The sequence below is a fragment of the Cucumis melo genome, chromosome 1 (assembly GCF_025177605.1).
Source record: "Cucumis melo cultivar AY chromosome 1, USDA_Cmelo_AY_1.0, whole genome shotgun sequence".
NCBI classification, from domain to species: domain Eukaryota; kingdom Viridiplantae; phylum Streptophyta; class Magnoliopsida; order Cucurbitales; family Cucurbitaceae; genus Cucumis; species Cucumis melo.
This window is the reverse complement of record NC_066857.1, coordinates 1,116,938-1,134,596: the sequence shown is the minus strand read 5'-3', so window position 1 is coordinate 1,134,596 and position 17,659 is coordinate 1,116,938. Positions and strand designations below refer to the sequence as shown.

At 40.9% G+C, this 17,659-nt stretch overlaps 2 protein-coding genes across 3 annotated transcripts; both read right to left on the bottom strand.

Moving 5' to 3' along the window:
• Window positions 1-263: 263 nt before the first annotated feature.
• On the bottom strand, window positions 264-5,617 carry LOC103495339 (DUF21 domain-containing protein At2g14520-like). 2 transcript variants are annotated; one of them, XM_017046241.2, is made up of 12 exons: window positions 5,167-5,609; window positions 3,327-3,403; window positions 3,156-3,239; window positions 2,766-2,879; window positions 2,591-2,677; window positions 2,240-2,379; window positions 2,057-2,144; window positions 1,283-1,356; window positions 1,069-1,193; window positions 706-971; window positions 555-621; window positions 264-478 (listed from the first exon to the last, which is right to left on the bottom strand). In XM_017046241.2, the coding sequence occupies exons 1-11, from the start codon at window positions 5,342-5,344 to the stop codon at window positions 577-579; spliced, it is 1,278 nt and encodes a 425-aa protein (XP_016901730.1). In that variant the 5' UTR covers window positions 5,345-5,609; the 3' UTR covers window positions 264-478; window positions 555-576. The 2 variants fall into 2 exon arrangements, with proteins under 2 accessions (XP_016901730.1, XP_008455074.1); XM_008456852.3 differs by having other exon boundaries at window positions 264-621; window positions 5,167-5,617.
• Window positions 5,618-13,366: 7,749 nt separating this feature from the next.
• Window positions 13,367-17,218, bottom strand: LOC127144076 (uncharacterized). Its single transcript, XM_051079667.1, has 3 exons — window positions 16,199-17,218; window positions 13,488-15,525; window positions 13,367-13,402 (listed from the first exon to the last, which is right to left on the bottom strand). Exons 2-3 carry the CDS (start codon window positions 14,967-14,969, stop codon window positions 13,367-13,369), a joined length of 1,518 nt encoding a protein of 505 aa, XP_050935624.1. The 5' UTR covers window positions 14,970-15,525; window positions 16,199-17,218.
• Between the last annotated feature and the right edge of the window lie 441 nt (window positions 17,219-17,659).

The following is a 17,659-nucleotide window of genomic DNA, read 5'->3' as shown; positions in this document are numbered from 1 at the left end:
AATTTGTATTATGTGAATGTATTATAAATCAAAAAAAATTGAAATTTTGGTGGGTAAAATTAGGAGTTAATCCCTATGATTGAAAGGTTAAACTTGTCTCTATGCTTTGATATAACTTCATGTATAGTCTCTTAAACTAACTAAAATTCGAAAAACCCAACCGTTGATGAACCTTTTATCGGTCATAAAAACTAAATTCTAACTATAAAATTACAAATTCAAAGTTGGCTAGAAAGAGGGAGAGGGAGAGGGAAAGATGCAGATGGAGATGATGGGAACCTTTATACAATAAAAGGGAAGAGAAAAGAAGAAACATATGCAAGTAAGCATAGCAATCTGAAATTTGAGTTTCCCCTTCTTCTTCTTCCTACTAACATCTAAACATACTCATTCTCTGCTTTCTACTACAAACACATGCTTTCCTGCTTTCTTATAATCCTCAAAATCTTCCATTTGAGTTTTGTACGCGTTCCAAAATCTATAAAGAACATCAACAAATTTTACTAATATTTTCGTCATTATCTACCCTGTGTTATATAAGTAGAAGAACCAACCATTCCCCTTCAATATCCACTATCATGAGTCCTCAAAATGATGATCCGTCTCATCAAAGATCTCCTCCTGTGAAGAAGACATGCCTATACTTTTAAAAAAAGAAACAACTAATGAACATTTACTTTATATCCATAATGAAACAGTTCATACCTGCAAAAGTTCTTCAATGACATCCTCCATCGTTATGACGCCGACAGCTTCTTCTTCCTCGGCGAGCTTAGGAAGAGGGCTTCCATCTATCTGCAGGATATCAGAGTACATATCTTTTGTCCATTTCTTGCTTCTAGAGCCACTCCTGAATGAATTGTTTGTGGTGGGAAAGCTTTTCCATTTCTGAAGTGGCCTCTTGTTCTTCAAAGTTTTTTCTTGTGGGGGCTTTTCACCATCCACATCAATTCTGACATCTCTCTGAGAATCTAGTTTGAGAAAGCACTTCAATTAACATAATGTCATTAAAGAAACAGAAGCTGAAAAATTCAAACAGATTAGTTACAAACACAGAGGTACATATACCGTCACCCGTCTTATCATCAGATTTCCCATTCATTTTGTTGCACTGTTTAACAACAATGGCCATGTGGCTATGACCTTTCTGGAACTCATTCAAAATGTCATACAACGGCATAGTTTCTGGAACCCTATAACAGAATTATGTAACATCAGAGTGACAACTAGAATTTGAACCATCAAATCTGAAACAAGAATGTCATTTCTGTCACTAACGTACCTAGGAATTCTTCGAATGGTGACACTTTTTACTGGAACTTCATCATCTGGGTGGATAGTAAGCAAATTTTTAACCTAATACATAAAACCAGAAGTATTAAACAAAAGGAGATATTACCTTTTGCAAGGGAGGACAGTTGCATTTAGAAAAGTTGGAGATCAAAGAACACAGATAAGGTGAGACATAGATAGAAATTTGCCGGAAAGTGTGCTTGTTGGTATAGAAAAATGGGAGTAAAGCCTCCAGCTTAGCATCAAAGTGAATAGGTAAAAATGATCTAAAGAATTTTTGCAGAGGCTGAAACCAATCTCAAATTTGTTTAACTAAATTTTGAAAATGCCAATGAAGACAGGAAAGTTAATGATATTGTTCCAAGGAAATATGAAAAGAAAATGTATCCCTAACCAAGCACCAACTATCGTCACCATATATACATAATAATAATATTATTCGTATGTTTTCACTTTTGATCCCTGAATTGGGTACTTGTTACTTCTAATATTCAAATTCAGGTCATGGAATACATCCCTTAATCATATACTTTTCTAAGATAACCCTTTCCATATTACGGAAAACAGAAACAGAAAGATAAACAAAAACAAACAAAAGACAAACCACAGAAGTTCCAACTACAAAGTGTACTACGACGACCAATAATAGTAGAAGAAATTGTCTGTTCAGAAGAGACCTCTAAGAAAGTCAGGAGAAACCAGATTTCATTGTATAGAGAGGTTGTTTGATGTATAAGAGAGCAAAGATGATTAACAAGTTTACCAGGATAAGACCAATTATGTTGGTTGGTTCTTCATAATAAACTGGCACCCTGCTATGTCCTTTCTCGAGAACAAGATTCATCAAATTCCTGGGCAATCATAACAAGTACTTCAGAAGCTATAAACCGGATTAGCTTATTGTAAAGATGAGTTATTTGTTGTCTAACTTCCAACATGAAATTACCTATCGAGCTTCGCATTGATGTCAATAGCAAACGTCTCAGATATTGGAGTCATGGCATCACCAGCTGTCTTCTCACTCAGTTCAAGGGCTCCAGCAATAATAGTGGTTTCATCGTGTGTCAGCTCTCCCCCCTTTCCAGCCTATAACAGGTTAATAACATCAGGCATTAGTAAATAAAAATAAAGGCAACAGAAAAGAAAAGAAAAAAAGTTTGCATAAGAAAGCACGTTGCTACTCTACCAAAGATTTAAAATAAATATGATCATACACACCTGACACCCATACGTAGAGTCAAATCTTACAAAAAAAGATAAAAATCAAATTGTATGGGCATTAAACCCACATATATACCTCATTACCGTGCAAATTGACAAGCGTTTTTAGTTCAGCTCGGCGGAAAAGAGCTACACGTCCATGGCCCAGTAGAAAGTCTAGTAGCTGGAAATCACGTTTTGCATAAGTAATTAAGGAACCATTTTGAACGATAATGTAGTAGATTTAAGTAACCCAAGTCCTCAATGTCTACCTTGCTGATTGGATATGCAACAGGGAAGCAAATCCAAACAAGAACACGGACAAATGGAGCAACTGTTGATCCGATTGCCAAACCATACCGGGAGCAAACAGACTGTGGTATAATCTGTACATCAAAAGTAAATAGATATTTAATAATTAAATTTACCCCTGAAATTTGGCACCAGCTGAAAAATGTGAATTGAGGCATCAATAAAGCCAAAAGTAGCAACTGTGAAGAATAGACAACTTTGGCTAATTGTCCACATTTATTAGTTGTAGATCCACAATGGTACAATGCAGGTTAATCCTTGAGAGAGCTTGCAAATTTTTATTGAAATAAAAAAGAATAAGTAATCCAAACATGAAAAAGGAAAGTCGTTCCCTAGATAATTGCTCTAACCTCGCCAAATAGAAGAATCAATGTCACTGAGATTAAAATAGCACCCCAAGCAGTAACCAAGCTATCAAGGAAAATAGGAAGAGCCTGCACGAACAGGTAATTCAAACATTGAGCATTTTTTCCTGAATTTACTGTATTTGGTCAATCTCCTTCACACTTATTTAAATGTACCTCCATGGCTGCTGCATTGCATATCAGTAGGGTGCAAAGCAATAAATGCTGGTTTTTGACAACTGGCAATATTTTTGCTGTACAAAACGGAGTAAATTATCAAGGAGAGGTTCCAATCACAATATCACAAACTCACATTGAAGTTTAAACAGAAAAGCATTATAAAAAGGTTGGGGGGTCATCAGAAGTACGGAAGAGTAAAAAGCCACATTCCTCAGAACCTTAAGACAGCAAAATATAACATTTTAACAAATTTTCCTTGTATCTGTTAGAATTTGTCGTATAGGAAAATGTCACATATAAAGCATGTGCATTTACTCCTGAAAATCGATCCTTGTTCATCTTCCTAGTTATTCTTTACTGTTTTCCTTCAGCATGGAGTTATCTCCTTGTAGTTTGTTAAATAAGAAATAAAGCAAAACAGAACATCACAAATTGTCGGATTCTTGTTCTCAAGTGCATGGTTTTCAAAAGTATATATATATATATATATATATATATATTATATAAGAAAAAGAAAAAGAAACATAGTTATGCATTTTAACCTACAAGAAATAAAATTTAACAAGATGAGATCAAATTTTCAAAAATTAGGAAATATCAACTATGAAGTTCAAGTCAACCAATCCAGCATTCTTGTTTGTTCTTCTTTTTCAGTATTTTATTACAATAATTGCAGAGTGAGGAATTTAATCATCAACTTTTAGGATGGTAACCAGTGTCTTGTCAATTGAACTACGCTCAAATTGGTAGAAAAATCTGCCGATAACAACTACATTTTTCAAATAAAATTACTAGTCAAGCGCCAAAATATACTTGGAGAAACATTTCTAGAATTTAATTTTTAATACTGTCAAAATAAGTGGAAGAAGCTAACAATCTCTAAGATCGTATGCTATGATTTCTCATCAAAGACATACGAGATATAAATTAATACAATGCAGTGTCAATGCTTTCTTTTTCTATGGTGACACAATCCCACAGTAACTTGTAGGAGATGCCATTTTAGAGATATTAACTGTAAGTCTCAAAGGTCAATAAAACCAAAGTCGAATCGTTCAACATTTAGTACCTCTCCTTCAAAGGTCATTGAATATCAAGGAAAAAACAAAACTCAATATCCTTAGCCAGATAGAACAATAACAAGACCTTCGGAAACAAAAAGAGGAAAGTCCCTTGCACGTTAGGGTTTAAGATCTCCCAAAGTCGTCAATATACCAAAGCAGTACGTAACTTACAAGCTACAGTTTGGCACTGTTATATTTTGTCGATATATACATCCTTTAATACTCAGAGCTAGTAAAAGTACATTGAAAAGACGTCATACTAACCCTTCCTTTGACCCAAGCAACAAATCAAAAATCAAAAATCAAAACAGAACAAAAAAATTCATCAAACCCCTCACCGCAACTTTTCTCTGCTTCAAGCAAGCATTTGAAAATTTAAAAATGAAAAAATAAATTAAAAAAAAAAAAAAACTATATGAACCCCACCGCCTATATATTTATCCTTATCACAATTCCCGATTCCCAATTTCCAGTTTCCAATTTCCGATTTTCCAATTCCCAATCATATAGTCCCTCAAAACATATTCAACTCATTCCATTATTAAATGAAAAAAAAAAACAGGGGAATTCCCAAATAAAAATGGAAAAGAGGAAAAGGGAGAACGAAAGATACCGAATAACACAAGAATTAGTAACTAATGAAAGCAGAAGTAGTAACAAACGGCCCCACACAATAAATGAAGAAACGAATCGATTAAACAATGAAAGCAGAGTAAAGAAAAAGAAGAAGAAGAAGAAGAAGAAGAAGAAGAAGAAGAAAAGGGAAAGTTTACCCGCGTGTATGCGGTCCTTGGGGGTACCAGACTTGGCAAGGACTTCGAGATCGACGAGGCTCATGGACATGAGGCCAAGGGTGAGACCGGACATCAAGCCGGCGAAAAGGACCAAAAGAACGATGATGAGTATATGGATGAAGAAATTGGGGCTGCAGCATTGGTATTCGACGGCCATTCAAACCGGCCGACGGTGAGTTGAGGAAATAGGAAATTTGAGGAAGGGGGGTTGAGTTAGAAAAGTTGGCGGTGGATAAGAGCCATTAGAGAAACAGTGGGAGAGAAAAGAGGGATTTGTATATATAGATAGAAATGAGAGAGAGAATGAAGAGAGAGAGAGAGAGAGAGAATATACGTTTGTTCAGAGAGAGAGAGAAAGAGAGAGAGAGAGAGGTGAACGTGTACAGTAGAGAGAGAGAGAGAGAAGAAGGTGGTGATGGTGATGATGATGATAATGGTAGAGGAGAAGAAGAGAAGGACCTATTTGAAAATCAATACTTTTTAAGGGACCTAACTTCAATAATGATGATAAAAAAAATTCAATATTTAATAAGTTCTAATAATTATTTTCAGCCTAAAAATATCAATGAGTGAAAAAGTTTTCTTTTTTAATTAATTAATTAAAGTTTTTTTTTTCATGGTTTATGGTATAGTAAAGATAGAAGTTTTCTCGTTCGATCAATGGTTTTTCATTATTAGGTTTTTTCTCTGCTCCGTGGGGTTGATCTTATTTCTTTCGATAAACTTTCTTTCTCTGAATTGATGTGTTAAGCAAAAATAGAAGATAGGCTAGGACTATGAATGAATTGCGTTTTTCCGTTTGAATGACCTCTTTTATCCGTTGAATTTTAAAAAGTAGAAAAATAGTTCAATATTCAAATTAATTGTTAAGTTATAATTTTGATTTTACTTTTAAAAAAGAAAAAGTAACTTAATAAAACTCAAAATTAACAACGAGCTAAATTCTAATTTTCTCCTGACCAAATGAATCGATTTTGTAATTTAATCTTCTTTATATGAAGGGATCTTTTTTTTTTTTTTTTGTTAAACTACATATTTAGTCTCGCTTTGGTTTGGAGAAAGTTCATATAGTTGCTATAGTTCGATAAAACCTTCTAAATACATCTTTAAATATTTGTATATTTATGAGATTTTATCATGAAAATCATTAAAACTACATTCTAAACTTTCTCGTTACCGTAAAGATCAATTTTTTAATTTAACATTTTAAAAGATTTAGTACAAGAACAAAAACAAATATGGAGATTGCGGATTGAATCGCCGACTTAAAAAATAAATCTATTATATCTCAATTGTTGTTGAGTTATGCCGACAATTGATAAAGCTTTTACGAAGATGTAGCAAGAGACTTAACAACTAACTTGGTATAAAATTTATAAGGAACTAAACCACTTAATTTAAAGAAGAGAGTGGGCTTACATGCTATGTTGGTTAGCCCACCTCTTTGACGGGTGCTATCGTTAGTGTTGTGGATCTCATAACTACTTCTACTGAAAACGAAGGTTTGGAAAGTTGTTCTATGTTATTAATAAAGACATGCATCGACTTGCTCTTTTGTTCTAATAATGTTCCTTAAGAAAATGCCCTTTTTCTCAAAAAAAGAAAAGGAAGGTTGTGTTTTTACTTCCATTTTTTTTTTTTGTTGGATATCGAAGACCTACACATTTCATATTTTTGTGGAGATGTACCATCACGTTGTAGGACGTTAAGATCCAATTGGGGTTATTGGTGGATAAGGAGTTGGTTGTGGGATCGTTAATATATAACTAGAATAAGTAGATTTGAAGACTTTTTTTGGAGTTCCACTACCTGACATGAAATGTTAAAGGTTGAGTCTTCCATTATTGACCAAATAATTGATAAAATTGTCATTGGATGCCGACGTTGTGAACATCCAGAGATATGCTCGTACGTACATTATGCAACTCGTTAGAAGTTTTATCTTTTCTAGATACCCTATTTTTTACAATAGTTTTAAAAAAACAATATTCTTGAAATTTGTCACAATAAACCATTTTCTTATTTTTAAGAAAGTGATTTTAATTAGTTATAGAGAAAATGAATATAGTAACTAACATTCATAATACAATAACGACAATAGAATTGGTGGTTTAAAACCTCGACTTCTATTGTGCTATCGGTCGAATAATTTAGGTTAACTAGAACATAGATTAAATATTAAAATATCCACAAACTTGTCTTTTAATATTTTAAAGATTATATTTTATATTATATAATCATGATATCATATTTTAAAAAGAGGAGCAGAAGAAGAAGAAGAAGAAAGAATTGAATTGTGGATGTGTTTTAAGAATTAATTGATGTGTTGTATCCATGTGGGATATCTTGTCATTCTACCAAAGTTTAAGATTACTTTTGGTGGAGTTTGTGTCATTCTTATTTAACATTTCAATTACCATTTCTTCCTAAAATCCTCAAAATTATGGGTAATTTCTTTTAAATATAGTTTATAGATTAATTTTATTTTAAATTAAAATATTTGTTTAGTTATTATTATTTTTTTTTTCATACAAAGGATGAAATCAAAACATTCTCTAATTAAATGATTGGTGTAAAAGCAAGTTTATTTTCCAAAATTAGCTTAGTTATTAATTTGTCATTTTTACAAAAAAAAAATCAACTAATTCTATATTTCTAATTTTAGAAAGTTAATCCTAAATTGTATTCCTAAATTGGATAAATAAATAAAGCGATCCACGTGGCTTGCATTATTCATCAAATGGAATATTACAAAATTCACAAATCATAATTGACATTTTTGTTTTAATATAAAAATGGTTGATTTAATTAATTATTTAAAATGACAAAACTATTAAAAATATTTATAAATATAAAAAAAATATATATGACAGACTTTAAGAGACTACAGTTATTTATCACACGCGAAGTCTATCAAGATCAATATCACTGTCTATTATTAATAATTCATTACATTTTTTATCTTTGTAAATATTTTTGTTTATTGTTGCTTTTAAAATCGTTAATTTTAGAATTAAAAAGGAGATAAAATTCAAAATTTTCCAAAACTTTACTATTATAGGATCGGTTATTGTAACGACCCGACTCTTTATGCTGAATCGAAGTGGTTACTGAATCTAGGATCAGTGTTTAAGTCATAAAATCTGGTGTAAATAAATGCAAAGAAATCTAGCAAATGTATTTATGAAAGATAGTTAAGGTAACATGTAGAAATACGAGTTAAGTTTAAAATCCCTAAGCGGGCCCTATCTACAAAAATAACCAAAGTAAATATGCAGAAAGCCGAAACATGAATTTAACTGTAAAGTAAAACATGTGCGGAAGCAGGAAAACCCCTATGGCTCGCCACGGTCACTTCACGTCGCTCGCCAGCTTGCCTTTGCCCTTACCTCGTCCTCTACCTGAAAACATAAAATGAAGAGAATGAGTATAAAAATACTCAGTAAGGGACCCACTACTAGTCCCACTAGGTGCCTGTTGGCTTCCCTATCGAGTCCTGAAACTGGTACCCAATCTCTGGCACGTTCCCGAACACGTGCAACATGCGCTCCCGTAGGAACGAAACTCTGGTCTTCGGTGCCCGGGGACACCTAGGACAGTCGGGATGCGAGGACCCCGTCGAGTCACTCGAGTCATGTCTATATCATGCTAGACTGGCGTCCCGTCGGACCACACAGTCCTCAATAGGTGGTGATCCCGAAGGACACCCATGCAGGTACGACTCTACTGGGTTGCTAACAGGGACCCTAGTCTTAACATACATATACATCTCATCATCATACAACTATGACGAAATAGTGAACACTAGCTCCCTTCCCTTCCTCAACAGTCTCTACATCGTCAGAACAATTCCAAACATTTCGGTCATATGCTACCGAGCATTCGTATCACAACGTCCTCCTACAGTCAGCAGTTCAACACAACATACGGCCACATACTACTGAGCATTAATATCATAACATCGTCATACAGTCAACAGTTCAATACACCATACGGTCAATCATCAGTATGCATATCTCACAGTATGCGAAATCTTACAATTTGTTCATGGGTCTAGTAGTAGAAATCTCTTACCTCGAGATGTTGCTAGATGAGTTCCTACTGAGGAAGTCCTAAGCTGCAGCAGCTATTTGGTCCAAGTTGCTTCTTGAGGAAAGTAATTAAATTAATTAAATTTCCAAATTAACTCATTTAATTACTGGGCAGGCTAGGGAATTTGGAAATTTACCAAAAACTAGGTGGAAGGAGCCAAAATTGTCTTGGCGGCTCGGCTGGAAGAAGGACAGAATCGGCTCGGCTCAGTCCTGGCGAAAGGGGCTTGCGCGAGCGGCTCGGCTCACGTCAGCAGGGAGGCGCGGCTCGGCTTGGAGTAGGCGCGCGCGCGGAGTTCGGGTTCGGCGGGCGGCGCGGGTCGGTTTTGGACTCGGGCCGACGGGCGGGCGCAGATCAGCCGAAACGCGGGTTCTGCTTCACGGCTGGAGGCGCGCGGCTGACGCCGTCGACTGCTGCGGGTCGGTGACTTGGCAGTGCGCGGCTTCACGCAGTGGTTGGCGGTTGCGCACGATGGGACTGGGCGGCTCGGCGACGCGGCTTCAGCTGCTCTCCCTCGGATCGATGCGGCGCGGCGCAGGCACGGGTGTAACGCGGCTTCGGGCGACGGCTGGCGTGCGACGGCTCGACTTGACCTGATCTCCGACGCGGCTGGGACGAAGTGCGTCGACTCGGCGGCGGCGGCGTGGCTAGGGTTTCTCGGCTTCTTCTTCTTCTTTCTCTTTTTCTTTTTCCTTTTTCTTTTCCTTTTCTTTTCCTTTTCTTTTCCTTTCCTTTTCCTTTTATAAAATAAATTCCCCTCTTTTTCTCTTCTTTAATAAATTCCAAATTTCACTCTTCTCTCTCTAATTTACCAATATTTCCCCCAAATTCCTCCTTTCCCTCAACTTCCAAATACCAATTAAATCTTTAATTACCAAGTATAATTAAAGTTGAAATTTGCTTAATATTTTAAAAGGGGAAAAATTCACATCTTGATGACATAAGTTTCATTATTTAATTATAAACAAATAGATGAATAAAATAAAAATAAATAATTGAATTTAAAAAATGAACGACATGAGATCATTGGGGTGTTACATACTTCCCCCCTTAGAAAGCTTTCGTCCTCGAAAGCTCTACTCCTCGAACAGCTCTGGGTACTGGGTCTTCATGTCCTCTTCTCTCTCCCACGTGGCCTCTTCAACTCCATGGTTCTGCCAAAGGACTTTGACTAGTGGAATATCTCGACTACGAAGCTTCTTGATCTCTCTTGCCAAGATCTCGACAGGCTGCTCCTCATAGCTCAAGTTCTCACTGACCTGTAGGGGCTCGAAGTCCACGATGTGCGTCGGGTCTGCGACATACCTCCTCAACATGGAGACATGGAATACGTCATGCACTGCTGAGAGGGATGGGGGCAAGGCCAAACGATAAGCCACAGGGCCAACCCGTTCCAGTATCTCAAATGGCCCCACGAAACGTGGACTCAACTTCCCCTTCTTCTCGAACCTCAGAACGCCCTTCATCGGTGCTACCTTCAAAAAGACCATATCTCCCACTTCAAACTCGAGGTCCTTACGTCGTACATCAGCGTAACTCTTCTGTCTGCTCTGTGCGGTCAGCATACGAGCTCGGATCTTCTGTATGGCTGCATTGGTAGTCTGCACTAACTCGGGGCCTAGCATCCTCTGCTCTCCAACCTCGCCCCAGCAGACAGGGGATCTACAGCACTTGCCATACAGACCCTCAAACGGAGCCATACCAATGGTAGCCTGGTAACTGTTATTATAGGCGAACTCCATTAGATGCAGGTGGGAGTCCCAACTTCCTGAAAACTCTAGCACACAGGCCCGCAGCATATCCTCCAAAATCTGGTTCAGTCTCTCTGTCTGACCATCAGTCTGAGGGTGGAATGCCGTGCTGAAGTCCAGCCTCGTACCTAATGCAAGTTGGAGCCCTTGCCAAAATTTCGAAGTGAAACGGGCATCCCTGTCTGAAACGATGGATACTGGTACTCCGTGCAGTCTTACTATCTCCGTCATGTATAACTGCCCCCACTTGCTGGCAGTGTACGTGGATTTCCCTGGCACGAAGTGGGCTGTCTTCGTGAGTCTGTCGACCACAACCCAGATCACCGTGTAGCCCTTCAAGGTCTTGGGCAGTCCCGTGATAAAGTCCATCGACACACTCTCCCACTTCCACCCTGGCACACTCAAGGGTTGCAACAACCCTGCTGGATGCTGCCTAGGTGCCTTCACCTGCTGGCACACCAAGCACCTACTGACGAACTCTGCTACATCCCTCTTCATGCCCCTCCACCAATAGACACTCCTTAAGTCCTGGTACATCTTCGTACTCCCAGGGTGCATGGTAAACGGGGAACTGTGAGCCTCAGTCAAAAGCTCTGTCTTAACTGCGCTGTCTTCCGGCACACACAGGCGCCCCTCAAACATAAGGCCATCATCAGAGGATATAGAGAACTCTTCACCTTGCTCCGTCTCTACCATACGACGTTTCTCTGCCAAGTAAGGATCACTCAGCTGAGCAGCAATGATCTTTTGCCTCAAGGTTGGCTGAACTGTCAACTGAGCCAACTGTGCGGCAACCTCACCTACTGAGACTGCAATCTCGGCTCTCTCCAAATCCCTGAGTAAGGGGGTCTGCTTCGTGATTAGCGCTGCTGAATGTGCAACCTTCCTACTCAGCGCGTCAGCCACTACATTTGCTTTACCTGGATGGTACAGGATCTCGCAGTCGTAGTCTTTCACCAACTCGAGCCACCTCCTCTGCCTCATGTTCAACTCCTTCTGAGTGAAGAAATACTTCAGGCTCTTGTGGTCGGTGTAAATCTGAATCTTCTCACCGTACAGATAGTGCCTCCATATCTTCAGTGCAAAGACTACAGCTGCCAACTCCAAGTCGTGGGTAGGGTAGTTCTGCTCATGATTCTTCAACTGGCGTGAGGCATACGCAACTACCTTACCTTGCTGCATCAGGACACATCCCAGTCCTTTCTTAGAGGCATCACTATAGATCACAAAACTTCCCGACCCATCAGGCACTGTCAGGACTGGTGCCGTCACTAGCTTCTGCTTAAGCTCTTGGAAACTACACTCACATGCTGGGCTCCAGACAAAAGGGGTTCCCTTCCTGGTCAACTGGGTCAATGGGCTGGCTATGCGTGAGAAGTCTTCTACAAACCTCCTGTAGTATCCTGCCAGACCCAGAAAACTGCGAATCTCACTGACTGTAGACGGTCGAGGCCAGTTGGTCACCGCTTCGACCTTAGCTGGGTCCACCGAGACTCCCTCACTGGAAACCACGTGCCCTAAAAATGTCACCTTCTTTAACCAGAACTCACACTTGGAGAACTTGGCGTATAGCTTATGAGCTCGAAGGGTCTCCAAGACTTGGTGCAAGTGCTCTTCGTGTTCGGCCTCAGTCTTGGAATAGATCAAGATATCGTCAATGAAGACTATGACGAATTGGTCTAGAAAGTCCTTAAACACCCTGTTCATCAGGTCCATGAACACTGCAGGGGCATTAGTTAAACCAAAGGACATCACTATGAATTCGTAGTGTCCGTACCTCGAACGAAAGGCCGTCTTGGGAATATCACCGTCCCTAATCCTCAACTGGTGATAGCCTGATCGCAGGTCGATCTTGGAAAAGACGGTGGCCCCCTGTAACTGGTCAAACAAGTCCTCAATCCTGGGTAAGGGGTAGCGGTTTTTAACTGTCACCTTGTTCAACTCTCGGTAGTCAATGCAAAGGCGCATCGACCCATCCTTCTTCTTCACGAACAACACTGGGGCTCCCCACGGTGATACACTGGGCCGGATAAAGCCCTTGTCCAACAGCTCCTGTAACTGGACTTTCAACTCCTTTAATTCGGCTGGGGCCATTCTGTAAGGAGCTCTAGAGATAGGGGCGGTGCCGGGCTCTAACTCGATGGCGAAGTCTACCTCCCTAGGAGGCGGAAGTCCTGGGAGTTCGTCGGGGAAAACGTCAGGGTACTCCCTTACTACTGGTTCAGAAGATAGGAAAACTTCTGGTTCTGCCACATCTACTACGCTTGCCAAGATACCCCAAGTACCCTGGCTAAGTAGCTTACTCGCCTTCATTGCTGAGATGACCTTGGGTATACCTACCATGCCTGCTCCTCTAAATTTAAACTTATCCCCTGAAGGAGGGTTAAAGACTACTTCCTTATTGAAACAGTCTATGGTTGCATGGTTAGTGGACAACCAATCCATGCCTAAAATTACATCGAAATCTTGCATATCTAGCACCAGTAAGGTTACATCCAAGGTATGGTTTGCTATTTCTACCCAACATGCCCTTATTTTTTCCTTAGACAAAAGGGCCTCTCCAGAAGGAGTAGAGACAGATAAGGCACTACCCAACGGTTCTACTTCTAAACCCGCATGCTTGACAAAAATAGAGGATATAAATGAATGCGATGACCCCGAGTCAAATAGTACCAAAGCATAATGCCCCAAGATTGGGAGCGTACCTGTCACCACCGTACTAGCTCGCTCGGCCTCCTGCCGGTTCGTGGCAAAGACTCTCCCCTGCTGGGGAGCAGAAGGCTGACGTGGCGTCGTCTCTAAGGGTTTCCGAGGACACGCATCAGCAGTGTGCCCCGGCTGCCTGCACCTGAAGCAGACTCCACTCCCAGCTAAACATTGTCCTCCATGGACCTTCCCACAGGTAGTACAAGTGGGTAGCTCTCTCAAAGTTCTCCCAGCTGCTGCCAGCTCCCGACGGTGTCTCTGGAAGACACCTCCTGACCTCGGAGTCCGCTGTGGTATTACGTCGGGCTGCGCCTCCGCCTTCCTCTTCTGTCCCGAGGCTGACCCTGTGCCGACAACCTTAGATTGACCAGCTCTCTCATGCAGGCTCAGATCCAGTGCTATGCGTAGAGCATCCGCATGAGTGGTTGGTCGAAGAGCTCGTACAAAACCCTGGAGGTCTAACCTGAGGCCATTAACAAATCTCTCAGTCCTGGCGGCCTCATCCCTTACCACATCAGGGGCAAAACGGGACAACAGGTCGAACTCGGCATCATACTGTTCCACGCTCAGTTTGCCTTGCTCCAAGTTTAGGAATTCTTGGAGCTTGGCGTGCTTCACGTTGGCAGAGAAGAACTTAGCATAAAAGCTCTCCCTGAATTGCTCCCATGTGATCTTGCTGGCATCTCCTCCCAGCGCCCTCTCAGCAGTCTCCCACCAGGCAGTCCCCCTATCCTCCAAACAGAAAGCTGCACACTGCACCTTCTGGTCTTCTGGGCACTTCATGTACCTGAAGATCGTCTCTATGGATGTCAACCACAGCTGGGCTCTAAAGGGGTTGTCCAAGGATCCGTCGAAAGTCTTCGGGTTGTACTTCCTAAAATCCCTCAAGTGCTTGGCCTCAGCTGACAGTTGTACTGGCACCGGCTGAGCTTCCACCGGGGCTGGAGGGATGACGGGCTGGTCCTGAACAGGGGCTGGAGGGACTACAGGCTGGTCCTGAACAGGGGCGGCCTGGTTCTGCTGAGCAGCGAGGAACGGCGCTAGAGCAGCTTGCAGCATGGCCTGGTAACGCTGCTCCATTGCGGCGAGATCCGCCTGAGTGACCGGTGCATTAGGGTTGACTGGTACGTCGGGGTTGACTGGCGGCGCGGCAGGTTGCTCCGCCGGTTGGCCACGACCGGCTCCTCTGCCTCCCCTGCCACCTCCTCGGCGTGCACCTCTACGTGGCGGCATTCTTCCTAAAATTCACCAACAAATTTTTCACCACTAGAGCTCAATATTCTCACTCTAAGTCTAATCTAATCAGGCAACATTATAATCTTAATATTTGTAAAGCTTTAGGCATACCTGGCGAGTGACGAAGGACCGTATAGCCATAGGGTGAGGTAAAAATCAAAACAAAATGACTTACATCATAAGTCAGTCTACAGGACCTAAAACACTGCGCTCTGATACCAACTGTAACGACCCGACTCTTTATGCTGAATCGAAGTGGTTACTGAATCTAGGATCAGTGTTTAAGTCATAAAATCTGGTGTAAATAAATGCAAAGAAATCTAGCAAATGTATTTATGAAAGATAGTTAAGGTAACATGTAGAAATACGAGTTAAGTTTAAAATCCCTAAGCGGGCCCTATCTACAAAAATAACCAAAGTAAATATGCAGAAAGCCGAAACATGAATTTAACTGTAAAGTAAAACATGTGCGGAAGCAGGAAAACCCCTATGGCTCGCCACGGTCACTTCACGTCGCTCGCCAGCTTGCCTTTGCCCTTACCTCGTCCTCTACCTGAAAACATAAAATGAAGAGAATGAGTATAAAAATACTCAGTAAGGGACCCACTACTAGTCCCACTAGGTGCCTGTTGGCTTCCCTATCGAGTCCTGAAACTGGTACCCAATCTCTGGCACGTTCCCGAACACGTGCAACATGCGCTCCCGTAGGAACGAAACTCTGGTCTTCGGTGCCCGGGGACACCTAGGACAGTCGGGATGCGAGGACCCCGTCGAGTCACTCGAGTCATGTCTATATCATGCTAGACTGGCGTCCCGTCGGACCACACAGTCCTCAATAGGTGGTGATCCCGAAGGACACCCATGCAGGTACGACTCTACTGGGTTGCTAACAGGGACCCTAGTCTTAACATACATATACATCTCATCATCATACAACTATGACGAAATAGTGAACACTAGCTCCCTTCCCTTCCTCAACAGTCTCTACATCGTCAGAACAATTCCAAACATTTCGGTCATATGCTACCGAGCATTCGTATCACAACGTCCTCCTACAGTCAGCAGTTCAACACAACATACGGCCACATACTACTGAGCATTAATATCATAACATCGTCATACAGTCAACAGTTCAATACACCATACGGTCAATCATCAGTATGCATATCTCACAGTATGCGAAATCTTACAATTTGTTCATGGGTCTAGTAGTAGAAATCTCTTACCTCGAGATGTTGCTAGATGAGTTCCTACTGAGGAAGTCCTAAGCTGCAGCAGCTATTTGGTCCAAGTTGCTTCTTGAGGAAAGTAATTAAATTAATTAAATTTCCAAATTAACTCATTTAATTACTGGGCAGGCTAGGGAATTTGGAAATTTACCAAAAACTAGGTGGAAGGAGCCAAAATTGTCTTGGCGGCTCGGCTGGAAGAAGGACAGAATCGGCTCGGCTCAGTCCTGGCGAAAGGGGCTTGCGCGAGCGGCTCGGCTCACGTCAGCAGGGAGGCGCGGCTCGGCTTGGAGTAGGCGCGCGCGCGGAGTTCGGGTTCGGCGGGCGGCGCGGGTCGGTTTTGGACTCGGGCCGACGGGCGGGCGCAGATCAGCCGAAACGCGGGTTCTGCTTCACGGCTGGAGGCGCGCGGCTGACGCCGTCGACTGCTGCGGGTCGGTGACTTGGCAGTGCGCGGCTTCACGCAGTGGTTGGCGGTTGCGCACGATGGGACTGGGCGGCTCGGCGACGCGGCTTCAGCTGCTCTCCCTCGGATCGATGCGGCGCGGCGCAGGCACGGGTGTAACGCGGCTTCGGGCGACGGCTGGCGTGCGACGGCTCGACTTGACCTGATCTCCGACGCGGCTGGGACGAAGTGCGTCGACTCGGCGGCGGCGGCGTGGCTAGGGTTTCTCGGCTTCTTCTTCTTCTTTCTCTTTTTCTTTTTCCTTTTTCTTTTCCTTTTCTTTTCCTTTTCTTTTCCTTTCCTTTTCCTTTTATAAAATAAATTCCCCTCTTTTTCTCTTCTTTAATAAATTCCAAATTTCACTCTTCTCTCTCTAATTTACCAATATTTCCCCCAAATTCCTCCTTTCCCTCAACTTCCAAATACCAATTAAATCTTTAATTACCAAGTATAATTAAAGTTGAAATTTGCTTAATATTTTAAAAGGGGAAAAATTCACATCTTGATGACATAAGTTTCATTATTTAATTATAAACAAATAGATGAATAAAATAAAAATAAATAATTGAATTTAAAAAATGAACGACATGAGATCATTGGGGTGTTACAGTTATCCTCGATACTTAGTCATAACGTCTTGATTACCAACTTATGATAGTCGATTCTATGATCGACATCTATATTTAACTGAAAAAATTATATGGTTTGATAGTCAATTCTATAAGGTCGATCTTCATACCTACAAAGATTATGTCAGTTGAGTTATACGCATTTCGAGAATTTTCTTTTTATCTTTGTTTAGGAAAAAAAAAAGTTAATAAATAATAAATGTACAATGTACAAATGATTTTTTTCTCTATTAAATTTTGTAAAACCATTTTAAATGATAAAAGAGGGTATTACCTATAAACTATAATTAATTTATAATGTACAAATGTTGTTCAAGTAAACTTTGTCCTTTTTTCCTAACTCAATTAATTAAAGGATACACAAAGTGAATTTAATTTTGAAAA

What these genes read in the sequence shown, in the direction of transcription:
- LOC127144076 (XM_051079667.1), bottom strand. Translation starts at nt 14,969, where the DNA reads ATGCCGCCACGTAGAGGTGCACGCCGAGGAGGTGGCAGGGGAGGCAGA. An exon ending in TAGATATGCAAGATTTCGAT is followed by an intron (nt 13,403 to 13,487) that starts GTAATTTTAGGC and finishes ACCCTCCTTCAG; the next exon opens with GGGATAAGTTTAAATTTAGA.
- LOC103495339 (XM_008456852.3), bottom strand. Translation starts at nt 5,344, where the DNA reads ATGGCCGTCGAATACCAATGCTGCAGCCCCAATTTCTTCATCCATATA. An exon ending in TTGCATATCCAATCAGCAAG is followed by an intron (nt 2,678 to 2,765) that starts GTAGACATTGAG and finishes CGTGATTTCCAG; the next exon opens with CTACTAGACTTTCTACTGGG. An exon ending in TCATTGAAGAACTTTTGCAG is followed by an intron (nt 622 to 705) that starts GTATGAACTGTT and finishes TCTTCTTCACAG; the next exon opens with GAGGAGATCTTTGATGAGAC.